The sequence below is a fragment of the Delphinus delphis genome, chromosome 5 (assembly GCF_949987515.2).
Source record: "Delphinus delphis chromosome 5, mDelDel1.2, whole genome shotgun sequence".
Classification (NCBI taxonomy): domain Eukaryota; kingdom Metazoa; phylum Chordata; class Mammalia; order Artiodactyla; family Delphinidae; genus Delphinus; species Delphinus delphis.
Genome location: NC_082687.1, coordinates 113,469,096 through 113,485,606, shown reverse-complemented (window position 1 = coordinate 113,485,606; position 16,511 = coordinate 113,469,096). Strand labels below are relative to the sequence as shown.

Here is a 16,511-nt window from a genome sequence, read left to right as displayed (position 1 = left end):
TGACAGGTTTATTTTTACTATTATCATATATCTAGGGGAAAAGAAGAGAAGCAAATCGAGGGAAAATAAATAATATCCTGAACATGGCATTAAGTTTTCCCTTCTTGCATTTGAGCACCAATTTTCCCAAAGGCCACCCTGACAAAAAGCCACCCATGTGAAATAATCTAAGTATTAACTTTAACAGGCACTCTTCTCAGAAGTAGACAAACTTTTTTAGGAAAAAAGAAGACGTGCCTCCCTCTCACAGTACTTTCTAGAATGAATGCTCTGTTATGAGACTGACTAACTGACTACATTTATACTGATAGAATCAGAATTCTTAAATCTCCTACTAAAAGTGATTCCTAAAACAGCAATAAATGTTGCTTTACAAAAATATACCTTGATATAAAGCCAAAAGAAAATGGTGGAGGTATGTGTATCCCACAGTTGCTTTGTGATCAGGGTTTAAGGAACAGGTCTTCCACCACAAATACTCAGGGTTCTGGTCTGCATACTTTTATCATTTTCATTTTGGTGCCAATTCCTATTACTGAGTACAGGCATTGTGAGTGTCCTGCCACCCTCTACACTGTGTGAGGAGGAATTTTCTATACTCCATGATTTCAGATGGAATTAGAATACATTCTGGATTAAGAAGTACCTGAAAAATTCCATCCCACTACTTCAATGCCTATTTCTCTCTGGCTATCTGTCCTGTTTTCTTGCTACAAAAATACCCTTTACAAAGCAACTCTCAGCTCCAGGACAATACTGGGTTTATCAGGCAGGGCCTTATGTGCATGCTCAGGGTTTGTTAACTTGCAAGAGAGATGCCTTCAAAGTAAAAACATAGAAGTGGTTGTCGCAGTGTAAAAATACACGTGACCCTTGAACAACATGGGTCTGAACTACATGGATCCACAAACACATGGATTTTTTTCAATAGTACATACTACAGTACTACACGATCCGTGGTTGCTTGAATCCGTGAATGAGGAACTACAAATAAAGAGGAACTGTGTATACAGAGCCAACTGTAAATTACACGTGGATTTTTTCTTTGTTTTCTGTTTTTGCGGTACACGGGCCTCTCACTGTTGTGGCCTCTCCCGTTGCGGAGCACAGGCTCCGGACGCGCAGGCTCAGCGGCCATGGCTCACGGGCCCAGCCGCTCTGTGGCATGTGGGATCTTCCAGGACCGGGGCACGAACCCGCGTCCCCTGCATTGGCAGGTGGACTCTTAACCACTGTGCCACCAGGGAGGCCCTACACGTGGATTTTTGAGAGGAAGGAGGGTCAATGTCCCTAACCCCTGTGTTGTTCAAGGGTCAACTGTATTTTCTGAGTAAGCAAGCTAATGTAAAGATTGGACACTAAAAAACAAACCCTTTCTCATTTTGTTATATTTATAATATTGATATATTATAAATACAAAGAAATGTTAATGGGTAGTGAGCATTTACAAAATGCTACATAAAGTAAATGACATTCTGCTTGCTACTAGATTTTGGATATAAGATTGTACATAAGAACAAAAACAATTTCAGCATATAACTTCTTAGGATTTTAGAAACAGGCATTTCTGTAATATTACATTAAAATCATAGCCTGTTTTGATCCAGTGCTGTATATTAACCTAAGATAAAATATTTTTAGAACGTTGTAAAAAAAAAAAAGTGATAGTTTCATCTTCTCCAGAAGGATAGTCCCCCAAATTTGGCAATACCTAAATCTTGCCATTTCTTCAGCATACTTAAGGTCCTGTGTGGGTCTTCCCTTCATGAGCAAAAAGATTGGAAGATTAAAAAATAAAAACCATAATAACAAATGTTACAGTCCCTAGAGGATCGACTTTCAAGATGGTGGAGGAGTAAGATGTGGCGATCACCTTCCTCTCCACAAATACATCAGAAATACATCTACACGTGGAACAACTCCTACAGAACACCTACTGAACGCTGTCAGAGGACCTTAGACTTCCCAAAAGGAAAGAAACTCCCCACGTACCTGCTCATGTGGCTGACAGGGTCTTGGTGCTCCAGCCGGGTGTCAGGCATGAGCCTCTGAGGTGGGAGAACCAAGGTGAGGACACTGGACCATGAGAGACCTCCCCACTCCATGTATTATCAATCGGCGAGAGCTCTCCCAGAGATCTCCATCTCAACACTAAGACCCAGCTCCCCTCAGCGACCTGCAAGCTCCAGTGCTGGACAACCTGTGCCAAACAACTAGGAAGTTAGGAACACAACCCCACCCATTAGCAGAGAGGCTGGCTAATAAGTTCAGAGACACCCAAAAACATACCACCGGACACAGTCCTACCCACCAGAAAGACAAGATCCAGCCTCATCCACCAGAACACAGGCACTAGTCCCCTCCACCAGGAAGCCTACACACCTTCCTGAACCAACCTTACCCACTGGGGGCAGACACCAAAAACAATGGGAACTACGAACCTGCAGCCTGCAAAAAAGAGACACCAAACACAGATAAGGAAAATGAGAAGACAGAGAAATATGCAGCAGATGACGGAGCAAAGTAAAAACCCACCAGACCAAACAAATGAAGAGGAAATAGGCAGTCCACCTGATAAAGAATTCAGGGTAATGATAGTAAAGATGATCCAAAATCTTGGAAATAGTAGGAAGAAAATACAAGAAATGTTTAACAAGGCCCAAGAAGAACTAAAGAGCAAACAAACAATGATGAACAACACAACAAATGAAATTAAAAATTCTACAGAAGGAATCAATAGCAGAATAACTGAGGCAAAAGAACAGATAAGTGACCTGAAAGATAAAATAGTGGAAATAATTACGACAGAGCAGAATAAAGAAAAAAGAATGAAAAGAATTGAGGACAGTCTCAGAGAACACTGGGACAAAATTAAATGCACCAACATTCAAATTATAGGGGTCCCAGAAGAAGAGAAAAAGACAGGGACTGAGAAACTATTTGAAGAGATTATAGTTGAAAACTTCCCTAATACGGGAAAGGAAATAGTCAATCAAGTCCAGGAACCACAGTGAGTCCCATATAGGATAAATCCAAGGAGAAACATGCCAAGACATGGATTAACCAATCAAAAATTAAGTACAAAGAAAAAAATATTAAAAGCAGCAAGGGGAAAGCAACAAATAACACACAAGGGAATCCCCATAAGGTTAACAGCTGATTTTTCAGCAGAAACTCTGCAAGCCAGAAAGGAGTGGCAAGACATATTTTAAGTGATTAAAGGGAAAAAACTACAACCAAGGTTACTCTACCCAGCAAGGATCTCATTCAGATTCAACAGAGAAATTAAAACTTTTACAGACAAGCAAAAGCTAAGAAAATTCAGCACCAGCAAACCAGCTTCACAACAAATGCTAAAGGAACTTCTCTAGGCAGGAAACATAACTAAAGGAAAAGACCTACAAAAACAAACCCAAAACAATTAAGCAAATGGTAAAGGAAACATACATATTGATAATTACCTTGAATGTAAATGGGTTAAATGCTCCAACCAAAAGACACAGACTGGCTGAATGGATACAAAAATAAGACCTGTATATATGCTGTCTACAAGAGACCAATTTCAGACCTAAGGACACATACAGACTGAAAGTGAGAGGATAGAAAAAGACAGTCCATGCAAATGGAAATCAAGAGAAAGCTGGAGTAGCAGTTCTCATATCAGACAAAATAAACTTTAAAATACAGACTGTTCCAAGACACAAAGAAGGACACTACATAATGATCAAGGGATCAATCCAAGAAGAAGATATAACAATTGTAAATATTTATGCACCCAACATAGGAGCACCTCAATACATAAGGCAAATACTAATAGCCATAAAAGAGGAAATCGACAGTAACACAATCATAGTAGGGGACTTTAACACCCCACTTTCACCAATGGACAGATCATCCAAAATGAAAATAAATAAGGAAGCACAAGCTTTAAATGATACATTAAATAAGATGGACATAATTGATATTTATAGGACATGCCATCCAAAAAGTACAGAATACACTTTCTTCTCAAGTGCTCATGGAACACTGTCCAGGATAGATCATATTTTGGGTCACGAATCAAGCCTTGGTAAATTTAATAAAACTGAAATTGCATTAAGCATCTTTTGCAACCACAAAGCTATGAGATTAGAAATAAACTACAGGGGAAAAAATGTAAAAAACACAAACACATGGAGGCTAAACCATACACTACTAAATAATCAAGAGATCACTGAAGAAATCAAAGAGGAAATCAAAAAATACCTAGAGACATATGACAACGAAAATACGATGATCCAAAACGTATGGGATGCAGCAAAAGCAGTTCTAAGAGGGAAGTTTATAGCAATACCATCCTACCTCAAGAAACAAGAAACATCTCAAACAAACAGCCTAACCTCACACCTAAAGCAATTAGAGAAAGAACAAAAACCCCCAAAAGTTAGCAGAAGGAAAGAAATCATAAAGATCAGATTAGAAATAAATGAAAAAGAAATGAAGGAAATGATAGCAAAGATCTATAAAATTAAAAGCAGGTTCTTTGAGAAAATAAAATTGATAAACCATTAGCCCGACTCATCACGAAAAAAAGGGAGAAGACTCAAATCAATGGAATTAGAAATGAAAAAGGAGAAGTAACAACTGACACTGCAGAAATACAAAGGATCATGAGAGAATAAAAGCAACTATATGCTAATTAAATGGACAACCACGAAGAAATGGACAAATTCTTAGAAAAAGCACAACCTTCCAAGACTGAACCAAGAAGAAACAGAAAGTATAAACAGACCAATCACAAGCACTGAAATTGAGACTGTGATTAACAATCTTCCAGCAAACAAAAGCCCTGAACCAGACGGCTTCACAGACGAATTCTATCAAACATTAAGAGAAGAGTTAACACCTATCCTTCTCAAACTCTTCCAAAATAGAGTAGAGGGTGGAATACTCCCAAACTCATTCTATGAGGCCACCATCATCCTGATTCCAAATCCAAAGATGCCAAAAGAAAGAAAACTACAGGCCATTATCACTGATGAACATACATGCGAAAATCCTCAACAAAATACTAGCAAACAGAATCCAACAGCACATTAAAAGCATCATACACCATGATCAAGTGGGGTTTATCCCAGGAATACAAAGATTCTTGAATATGCAAATCAATCAATGTGATACACCATATTAACAAATTGAGGAGAAAAACCATATGATCACCTCAATACATGCAGAAAAAGCTTTCGACAAAATTCAACACCCATTTATGATAAATACTCTCCAGAAATCAGGCATAGAGGGGAACTTACCTCAACATAATAAAGGCCATATATGACAAACCCACAGCCAACATTATTCTCAATGGTGAAAAACTAAAACCATTTCCTCTAAGATCAAGAACAAGACAAGGTTATCCACTCTCATGACTATTATTCAACATAGTTTTGGAAGTTTTAGCCACATCAGAGAAGAAAAAGAAATAAAAGGAATCCAAATCAGAAAAGAAGAAGTAAAGCTGTCACTGTTTGCAGATGACACGATACTATACATAGAGAATCCTGAAGATGCTACCAGAAAACTACTAGAGCTAATCAATGAATTTGGTAAAGTAGTAGGATACAAAATTAATGCACAGAAACCTCTTGCATTCCTATACACTAATGATGAAAAATCTGAAAGAGAAATTAAGAAAACACTCCTATTTACCACTGCAACAAAAAGAATAAAATACATAGGAATAAACCTACCTAAGGAGGCAAAAGACCTGTATGCAGAAAACTATAAGACACTGATGAAGAAATTAAAGATGATACAAACAGATGGAGAGATATACCATTTCCTTGGAATGGAAGAATCATTATTGTGAAAATGACTCTACTACCCAAAACAATCGACACATTCAATGCAATCCCTATCAAACTACCACTGGCATTTTTCACAAAAATAGAACAAAAAATTTCACAATTTGTATGGAAACATAAAAGACCCCAAATAGCCAAAGCAACCTTGAGAAAGAAAAAAGGAGCTGGAGGAATCAGGCTCCCTGACTTCAGACTATACTACAAAGCTACAGTAATGAAGACAGCATGGTACTGGCACAAAATAAGAAATCATGATCAATGGAACAGGATAGAAAGCCCAGAGATAAACCCACACACATATGTCAACTTCTCTTTGATTAAGGAGGAAAGAATATACAATGGAGAAAAGACAGCCTCTTCAATAAGTGGTGCTGGGAAAACCGGACAGCTACATGGAAAAGAATGAAATTAGAACACTCCCTAACACCATACACAAAAATAAACTCAAAATGGATTAAAGACCTAAATGTAAGGCCAGACACTATCAAACTCTTAGAGGAAAACATAGGCAGAACGCTCTATGACATAAATCACAGCAAGATGCTTTTTGACCCACCCTCTAGAGAAATAGAAATTAAAAAAAAAATAAATGGGACCTAATGAAACTTCAAAGCTGTTGCACAGCAAAGGAAACCATAAACAAGATGAAAAGACAGCCCTCAGAATGGGAGAATATATTTGCAAATGACGCGACAGAGGATTAATCTCCAAAATTTACAAGGAGCTCATGCAGCTCAATACCAAAAAAACAAACAACCCAATCAAAAAATGGGCAGAAGACCTAAATAGACATTTCTCCAAAGAAGATATATAGATTGCCAACAAACACATGAAAGAATGCTCAACATCATTAATCATTAGAGAAATGCAAATCAAAACTACAATGAGGTATCACCTCTCACCAGTCACAATGCCATCATCAAAAAATCTACAAACAATAAATGCTGGAGAGGGTGTGGAGAAAAGGGAACCCTCTTGCACTGTTGGTGGGAATGTAAATTGATACAGCCACTATGGAGAACAGTATGGAGGTTCCTCAAAAAACTAAAAATAGGGCTTCCCTGGCGGCGCAGTGGTCGAGAGTCCGCCCGCCGATGCAGGGGACACGGGTTCATGCCCCGGTCCAGGAAGATCCCACATGCCGCGGAGCGGCTGGGCCCGTGAGCCATGGCTGCTGAGCCTGCGCGTCTGGAGCCTGTGCTCCACAATGGGAGAGGCCACAACAGTGAGTGGCCCGCGTACCGGAAAAAAAAAAAAGACCTACAAATAGAACTACCATACGACCCAGCAATCACACTACTGGGAATATACCCTGAGAAAACCATAATTCAAAGAGTCATGTACAACAATGTTCACTGCAGCACTATTTACAATAGCCCGGACATGGAAGCAACCTAAGTGTCCATTGACAGATGAATGGATAAAGACGATGTGGCACATATATACAATGGAATATTACTCAGCCATAAAAAGGAATGAAATTGAGTTATTTGTAGGGAGGTGGATGGACCTAGAGTCTGTCATACAGAGTGAAGTAAGTCAGAATGAGGAAAACAAATACCATATGCTAACACATATATATGCAATCTAAAAAAAAAAAAAGGTTCTGAAGAACCTAGCGCAGGACAGGAATAAAGACGCAGACATAGAGAATGTACTTGACACAGGGAGGGGGAAGGGTAAACTGGGATGAAGTGAGAGAGTGCCATGGACACATATACACTACCAAATGTAAAACAGATAGCTAGTGGGAAGCAGCCTCACAGCACAGGGAGATCAGCTCGGTGCTCTGTGACCACCTGGAGGGGTGGGATAGGGAGGGTGGGAGGGAGATACAAGAGGGAGGGGATATGGGTATATATGTATATGTATAGCTGATTCACTTTGTTATACAGCAGCAACTCAGACAACAATGTAAAGCAATTATACTGCAATAAAGATGTTAAAAAAAAAGTGATAGAGATAAAGGAAACTAGGGAGAAAAGTTAAAGGACTTTAGTACTGAAGACCTTACCTATTATTAACATGGCTGCACATGGATGTTCTATGTAGATCTGCTTCCTAAAGCAAGGGAAATCTAGATATGTATATACATTTCTGGTGGTACAATTTATACTGAAAATAATTTTCTAGAAGAGAAAAAATCTATAATGATCAGGAAAAAAATGATTCTCATACAAAATATATTACATAATGTAATTAAAATGTACAGTTCACACTTATTGTCTGAATGTAAATGTGGTTAGTCCTTAAACCAGCAGCATCAACATCACCTAGGAACTCGTTACAGATTAGTACACCCATCCCAGATCTCCTAACTGGCCCTACAATCCATGTTTTAACAAGAACGAACGTGATGAGATTCCGATCTAAACAATACTGCGGAGTGAGAAGGAATTACAGTATACAAAAGCTACAACTTGGGCAGGCTATAGAGATACAGGAAGAAGTAAGGATAAACACCAAGGCTGACTGCAGTCTGCACTCTAGATCTTAGAAGAAAATCTCAAACTTTTTTTTTTTTTTTGAGGGTTATGGGTTACCTCATCTAATAATCTAATTCAGCAGGGCCTGAGTGTGGAGGAGAATCTGGGTAGAATCTCTGTCTAGAAGGCAGGTATTTATTTGTCTGGAGCTTCCCCCAAGGTCCCTCAGGAATGGGAAGCCCAGAAGGAGAAGGAACAAGCCTGGAGGCGGCAGAACAGGAGCAGAATCCCTGCTCCTCCACTTAAAGGACTGAAAAACCACAGATAGGATCACTGAACCTGAAGAAGCCAGCATTCGAAAGTACCAGAGGGCTACTTCCTTAATTCTCCTGCCCTTACAACACATACCTGTCAGCTTCTGCTCATTTCTTAAGACACTCAGACGGTCTAAGGGGCACCTATCTCACTTGTCATTTTCATTCTACTTCAGTGAGAAAGACAATGAAAGAAAGGGAAATAAACATCCCCAAGATGGAAGTAGAAGTACCAAGTGCCAACCCCTAAAATGAGTAGACGTGACACCATAGACACTTCCTCCACGTACTCCCTACGCCTCTGAAACCATTCTTCTATCTGCCAGGTGGACGACAGCAAGTGATAGTGATTCAGTAACTACAGCGCATCTTAAATAACGAGTTATCACAACAATAATAAGAGCAACAACTACCACCACTAGTTATTGCCATTGCGCTCATTTATGGAAACCCTCGGAGGTAAGCACTGCTGTCCTCATTTTAACGAGGCTGACTCCCTCCCTTGTCCGAAAGAGTCTTATGAAGGCCAGGACTAAAAGCCAGGACCATTTGGCTGAAAAGGCCCATGTTTTTCCACTTTGCTACTTTGCCGCAGCCCCTGGAAAGTTGGTATAAAAAATTCCGTAAACAAACTATGAAATAGGTAGCTTGTCTCCAGTGCCACTGCTTCTTCAGAAGCTCGTGCTCACTCCATCCTCTCTGTCAAAATCTGCACTCAGGAATAGATCTGACAAACTCATTGACAGTAGCAATTTAACTGTTTGGCTTGGAATGAGACTATTTGTGAAGAATATCATTCTAAAAACTGGTGCGAAAAGCAATTATAATTATGAGAACTATCATTTGTAGAAAATGATCAGTTAAAAAATATTTCCTTTGACATCGCCAGCATTTGAATTAATATCTAAACAAACAATTCTGCAGGGCATCTTAAAGCTTAAACACTTAACAGCAGAGGGAGGAACGTGTTTAAAAATCATGTCAGACTCTGCAATTTCAATTATATTCGGGTCTCCTAATGTATCAGGAAACCCTTTTAAGCCTATGATGCTTACAGAAGCAACTGATAAGCTATTTAAAACTACAGTGCTTCTTAGAAAATTACCACTATCAGTGGACTAAACAGTAACTTATTGATGTTTGCAACAGTGTCTGATTTACTTCTTGGATAGATTCACTTAGCCAGGTAATCTGCTTTCTTACTACAATAAAGACAAAAATATATAATCAACCTACAAAACCTTTGCAAGAAATATCTGCAACATTTACATTACTGAGTTCCCACAGGGAATCTATTATTTATGCCCAACTATCATGTTGTGGTGAATATTTAAGCTAAGAATCAGTAATTGGAATTAAATCATTCATCTCTTCCAAATATTAGAGTTCTCAATTTTCCAATCCCTGCACAGCTACCAATATAGCACAGTAGTACTGCATGGATGAAGACATCCTAAAAAATTATTTGTGAGTGATGGTATCCAACATAAAGAACTTACTATAAAAGGTATATATTTTGATTAAATGATACTTATTTAAAAGGGGACATTTTAATCAATATGATACAATGGTTATAATTTTATCTCTAGCTTTATATTTCAAGAGATAACTTATATGCAACATACTATTAAAACGGCCTTAATTTTCCACATCTGCTGTGCAACGCTGGATCAATCTGTTAGCCCCAAGGACTCTGGTCCCATAACTCAGCTTAGACATCCATTCACTCTTGGGGAGGTCAGCTTTCCATTTCCATATGTAATAATAAGTAATGGCTTCTAGGTGACTCAATGAAAACTAAATAAAAAAGCCACTGTCTCGCTTCTTGGTTTTATTCTTCTTCTCATAACCTGATCTGCTCACAAGTGGGTTAATCTAATGAATCCATTGCACAATGTCCCTTTTTTGCCCCCAAACCTTTCTCTGTGAGGGAGTTCAGGCAAACTACAAAATGACAAACAGTGAGTATCTCATGACACTGTCCTTGGCCTCTTGCTCTTTCTTATCTGTTTATCTCTTATCTGTATCTTTCCCCAGGACTGTGTTTCCCTAAATTAAGAATGTCTCTACAAATGGTGAAATGAAAATGCCTTTCATACTCCTAGCCTGGCCATAAAGCACCTCTGAGGTCCACCAAATGAGTGCCATACCACCCCAAATCATCTTTGACACAGCAACAGCTGGCCTGACTTGCATTACTAGCCCTGTTCACATGTATGTTTGGAACATAGTAGAGACCATTTAGCTCACCAGTTGGGTAATGTATGATGAGCTCCTTTTCTCAATATCAGTATCATTAAGTGGCTATTCTAATTTATTAAAATAACTTAACCTGGAAAGTTTGGTTACTTAATGGCTGCAATGGCATCTGGACATAACTTGGAATAAACAAATAATGGTTATAATATTAACAACACTGTTGTACTAGTTCAATCACCTATTTTTTGGCAACTATTTCTCTTTGATGCAATTCATTTAAACATTCATTGAGTGGCTACCATTTTCCAGGCACTCAGGGTACAGAGGTTACCCACCTTGGTGTCCACCCTTTATGGCATCCACACCCTAGCTAGGGAGAAAGCCGTGTGAAAAACCAATAATTAAGGTACAATCCATTAGGTGCAATTACGGTTCAGGGGTATAGAAGCTGAAAAGTGGCTGAGGTCAACTGCTTGACAGGGCTAGACCACTTCCCACCAATGGGAAATCACCTAAAAATTATCACCTGAAACGTGAATTTTAATCATCAAAAGACTCCCTAAGTAAATGTACTATTCTTTGGTAGTATTATTGTTATTACCCCCTAATCAAACCACTACAAGCTACAGTCACCCTCTATAAGATGTTATTATTTCATTCACATTTAATACTTGAAGGACCTAATCAAATAGGGATCTATTTACAGACCTCCTTCCTGACCTAAGTAAAGCTTTTTATTTTTTTAATTTGTTTCCATGTTCTCTACCACCCTGTAAAGATAGAGATAAGCCACTATATGGATATAATCCAACCTAAACCTCTTCCCCTTAAGGACATTTTAAGGCCTCCTACTGTAGGCAGCCCGGTAGTAAATAGTATGATAAGTTAGGCGTATGCATTTAGAAATGATTCTATTATCAAGGCAGACAATTTCTTCACTCTACACCAATGCAACATTTTGTAATCAAAAGCATTTGGATTCTGCCTGATTTCTATCATTACATCTGTAAAGCACAAGGAAGAGTCCAAATGGTGTAATGTGACTCTCATATTAAGTCCTCACAATCTCTGAGATAGCAAATAAAGATCAGCAAAATTGTCTCTGCATAGTTTTGTATACACTCTAAATGTGTAAATGAGTAAAATGAGTGACAAGAGATGCAGGCGGCTTGACAAAATATCTAACTAATAGCAAAACAATCCACTTGGCTTTGTTTAATAGCAAAACAATTCACTTGGCTGTGCCACAGACTCTGGCCTGGACGAGACACTCCAATTCTTTTCATCTCCTGTGTGACAAACGAATTTTTGTATTTTGAGGAGGAAAAATAGAGCTGAACTAGATGCTCTCTAGAGTTTCTTTGGGCTCAAACATTATGAAAGCTCCTGGAAAATGTCTTTTAGACATTTTCTCTATCTTTTCATCCCAGGTTGTGAAATGAAATCCCACTGTCAAATCATTTCCAGACATCTGGAAAATTTAATCCATTGCCAGCGTAAGATACCAAGGCAGTTAACAATTAAGCTGTTATTAGTGAATCATGTGTTCTAGGAGGCCACTTGCTGGGCTCTATTATTTTAGTGTCACAACCATGACCTGTAAGTAATACCGGCATTTGAGAAACTCATTAACTTTCAGAAACCTGAGGTACAGTTTACTGTATCAGACAAATCTACTAGAGAAATCGCAATAGGAACACACGTGTTCCTACACTTATAAAGCCTCACTAGTGTGAGGAATATATGAAAGGATAAGACACATCATTCTTCAAAATACTCCCTATTGAAGAACTTTGTAAATGGCACACTGAAGTGAAAAAGGCCCTTCACACTTACAACCTAACAGATTTTCCATGATAATAATATACGTATCCGGTCCACATACGTAACACATGCACATGCCAGATGTGTATGTATCTGAGTGTGGCACCTAACTAACTGTCAGAGCTAAAGCAATAATTGTAAATAAAGAGCACGTTTTCAAAAGAATCATTACAAAAAGCCCAAAGAGGAAAAAAGAACAGGAAAGCCCACAAAGTAGGTCAAGCCAGTGTGAAACTAGAAATCATGGCAAATCAGAAAACATTTTGGGTAATAACCTTATATGAGGCTCCAAAAAGCACACAAAAGATGCTTTTAAAGTAAAACAAGGTAGAGTAGCCCCCCCTTTATCCACAGAGTATATGTTCCAAACCTCCAGTGAGTGCTTGAAATCTTGAATAGTACTGAACCCTATACATACCTTTTCTTTCCTATACATCCATACCTACGATGAAGTTTAACTTATAAATTAGGCACAGTAGGAGATTAACAACAATAACTAATATAAAATAGATCATAATATACTGTAATAGAAATTATGTGAATGTGGTTTCTCTCTCTCTCAATATCTTATTGTGCTCTACTCACCCTTCTTGTGATGACACGAGATGATAAAATGCCTATGTGATCAGATGAAGTGAGGTGAATGACGCAGGCATGATAAAATGCCTACATGATCAGATGAAGTGAGGTGAATGACGCAGGCACCGTGACACAGAGTTAGGCTACTGTTGACCTTCTGATGATACATCAGAAGGAGGATCATCTGCTCCAAGCGATGCTGGATCATGGAGCCATTACGATGGCAATGGCTGGATGTCAGGAGCAGACCATGTGGATGGCTGGGTATTCTGGGCAGGACAGAGCTAGGCTATGTGACATTTCATCAAGCTACTCAAAATTATGTGCAATTTAAAACTTATGAACTGCTTATTTATGGAATTTTAATATTTTCAGACCGTGGGTGACCGAGGATGACTGAAGCTGCAGATAAGGGGGGACTACCACAGTGAAACTAACAGGCATAAGGACCCATGCTACTTGACTAAGCATACAATAGTATTCTGTACTTATATAGTTCAAGCCGCTACAACTCAAGAAAAATGTACAGGGATGGAAGAAAAAAAAAGGCAATCAGAAGATTCCTTATCATTGGTTCCTTCTTCAACCTGAAGAAGGGAGATAGCATTCGAACAAAAACTCAAAGGAGCAAGCAGAAGGGCAGTACCCTGTTTGGGAAAAGATGAAGATTTGAGGGAGTACGGCTGATCTGCCTGACATTACGAACGACTCAGTTAAAGCAGAGACAGACTTGCTTCCAGGTCTCTTGGAAGCTGCTTCTGAAGTTTGATTTTAGTTACCTTTAGGAAAGGGATAAAACATCACACAGTGACTCTGGCAGAGACTATGTGGGATTCGAAGTGGGCTTAAGTAAATTCACAAATGGCTGAGACATGCTGAGACTAACCCCTATCCTTCACAGCTGGTGTCAGAGAGAAGGCCTGAGCTCACTCTCACAGCCTCTACCAGCGGCATCTAGGGCTTATGGGCCAAAGATCTGGCAAGTTCTATTTCTCCATGTTACATGAAATATATCAAAGTATTATTTATTAAATATGCTTCTAATGGAGGTGTTAAAGAAGTCTACAGGCTGTATATTCCAATCACCTTATGTCCCCACGAGAAAATTCTGCCTAATGATTGTGCTTACCTGATACCTATAGGAGAAAAACTAGATTTACTCTTCATCAAGGCCCTGGCAGGTTTTTTCTTAAATGTAGTGACCAGAGTTAGGGATGAACAATTTAACAGTTGTCGTGAGTGGCTACTTTAAGAATTTTAAGAGTAGAAATGGTTGCAATAGCAAAAATCATAGAACAGGCCCTACACTTCTGGTAAATGCCATTAGATGTTGAGATTAAATCCAGCGTCAACCTGAGGTTAGAAAATCCCCTACAACAACCGATATGCAATACGGCTCCTGCCAGTTTGAGATACCTAATAAAAAAACAAACCAGGATGGAGAACAGAACACAAGGGTACGTGCTGACAGCTCAGCCAGCAAAAAGAGTTCAGGTTTGACTCAGAGTAGAAGGGTTTTGTTAAGACGTAATTAATTCCATCTTTGAAATGAAATCACAATGGGGCATGATTTCTTTAAACAGTTACGTTTGCTTACTGACTTAAAATTAGTTAGCTTCCTAGGCGAATGGAAGTTACTACCTCATTTTCAATGTTGGACATAAACTTTCTAGTGGTCAGGACTGCTGAAAGAAGAACCACTATTCACGTCATCCTACTTATTTGAGTTCACGGGACCTAACCTAGATGCAGACAACTGTGTTTGTGCTTTCTGGGGGAGATAGAAGGATCTCTGTGTTTAATTAAAAGCAAAATCACTCACACTCATTAAAACGAACTATCTAACTACATTCTCTGTTATACTACAGTGATAACTTAATCAAAAATCTACTTTCCAGTCTACTGACCATATGGCAGAGTGGCCTCTCGGGATTACCGAAATGCTCCTCTGACGTAGGAATGCGTTCCAGGGGAGTGAGGCACCCACAGGTAAAGGGACCTTGGTAGGCTCTGTGTCTTAACCACTTTTTAGAATAGCATTTGTTACCCGACAATGCCCAGCTCTATCTCTTCAAAACTCAAAGCTGACAAACTGACATTTATATTTAGAAAAGATTCCCAAGGAGCTCAGCAAACCTTACTTCTGGTAGTGGGCTGGCTGGTTTGGTGAGGATCCCTCCTACATAAACAACATTAGGCAGAGTGGGTCTCGGAAACTCCAGTGCTACATCTGTACACAGCATCCACAGGCTGGACCCATGGACCAAGTCATACATGGACTTCTCCGGCAGCAGGTTGTACTTCTGCATTATCCTCTCATATTTGGGAAGAACCAGAAAGCTGACCCCTAATCTGGAAATGAGGTAAACGCCGGTGTTTTTCATCCTTTGCAGCAGGTTCATGTGGTCTGTGAGGAGTGAGTTAAACTCCGGGACGTAAGCTAATGGGGCAGGAGCGCCCACTTCGGCAGGATACCAAAGGCCAGTTGAAAATACAGCATATTTAACCCCTAAAAGATGAGCTATCACAAATCCACACATGTCATTAGGGTCCACCAGCAGCAGGTCAAACTTTTCCTTTTTTAGACCCTGAATCAGGGCACGGTTGCCAACCATCATATCACAGTTCTTGGTATAGTGATCCAGTATGTCAAACAGTTCGATTGCTGTCAATCTCCCAGAGAAAATATTCCTCATTTTGGACTGCAGGAAAGCATCCGAGGTGGTACTGTTAAAGATCCCTGGGTAGCGCTGGAGGCTGTAATGATTAGATGGCGTGATGTCTCTACCTTCAGAGAGGAGGAACACTGTGTGGTGCCCACTCTCGTGCAAGGCAGAGGCTAGTGTCTTGAAAATGTACATATGGCTTTCGAACATAATTGGCGGCACGATGATGATTTTGGCGGCCTTCGCTATCCCAACAGCACTCCACAGGAGCATGAAATACGGAGTGTAAGACTTCATAGCTGAAATGACAACCAGAAAACTACTGAAACCAGAATGCAACCCTTATCATTCAAAACAACCACAAAGACACTTTTTCAAAGTATTTGATGATCCAGTACTTTGCCTAAGGATCACTTTTAAAAATTATCCCAATGTTTGTTCTAGTTGCCTCTTTATTTTTGAAAGGTATTTTTCAAAGTATAGAATTGACAGCAAAACTGGCATAGACTGAAATATATTTAAAATGTATCAGTTTTGGAACACACAATTGCATCAATAATGGAGAACTAATTTTTTTTTAAATTTGAAACGAAACCTATAAGATTGAATGACAAAAGATCTCTCTTCTTTGAATAATAGCTATGAGGTATCTATGAAACATCT

At 39.2% G+C, this 16,511-nt stretch overlaps 1 protein-coding gene across 2 annotated transcripts in view; it reads right to left on the bottom strand.

Annotated features, from left to right (window-relative positions):
* The window catches only part of UGT8 (UDP glycosyltransferase 8), a 98,072-nt gene that overhangs the window by 49,340 nt on the left and 32,221 nt on the right, over positions 1–16,511 (bottom strand). For both annotated transcript variants that reach the window (XM_060012927.1, XM_060012926.1), the window contains exon 4: positions 15,324–16,147. In XM_060012927.1, coding sequence (XP_059868910.1) covers positions 15,324–16,145 — 822 coding nt within the window. In that variant the 5' untranslated portion in view covers positions 16,146–16,147. The remainder of the gene's footprint in view (positions 1–15,323; positions 16,148–16,511) is intronic.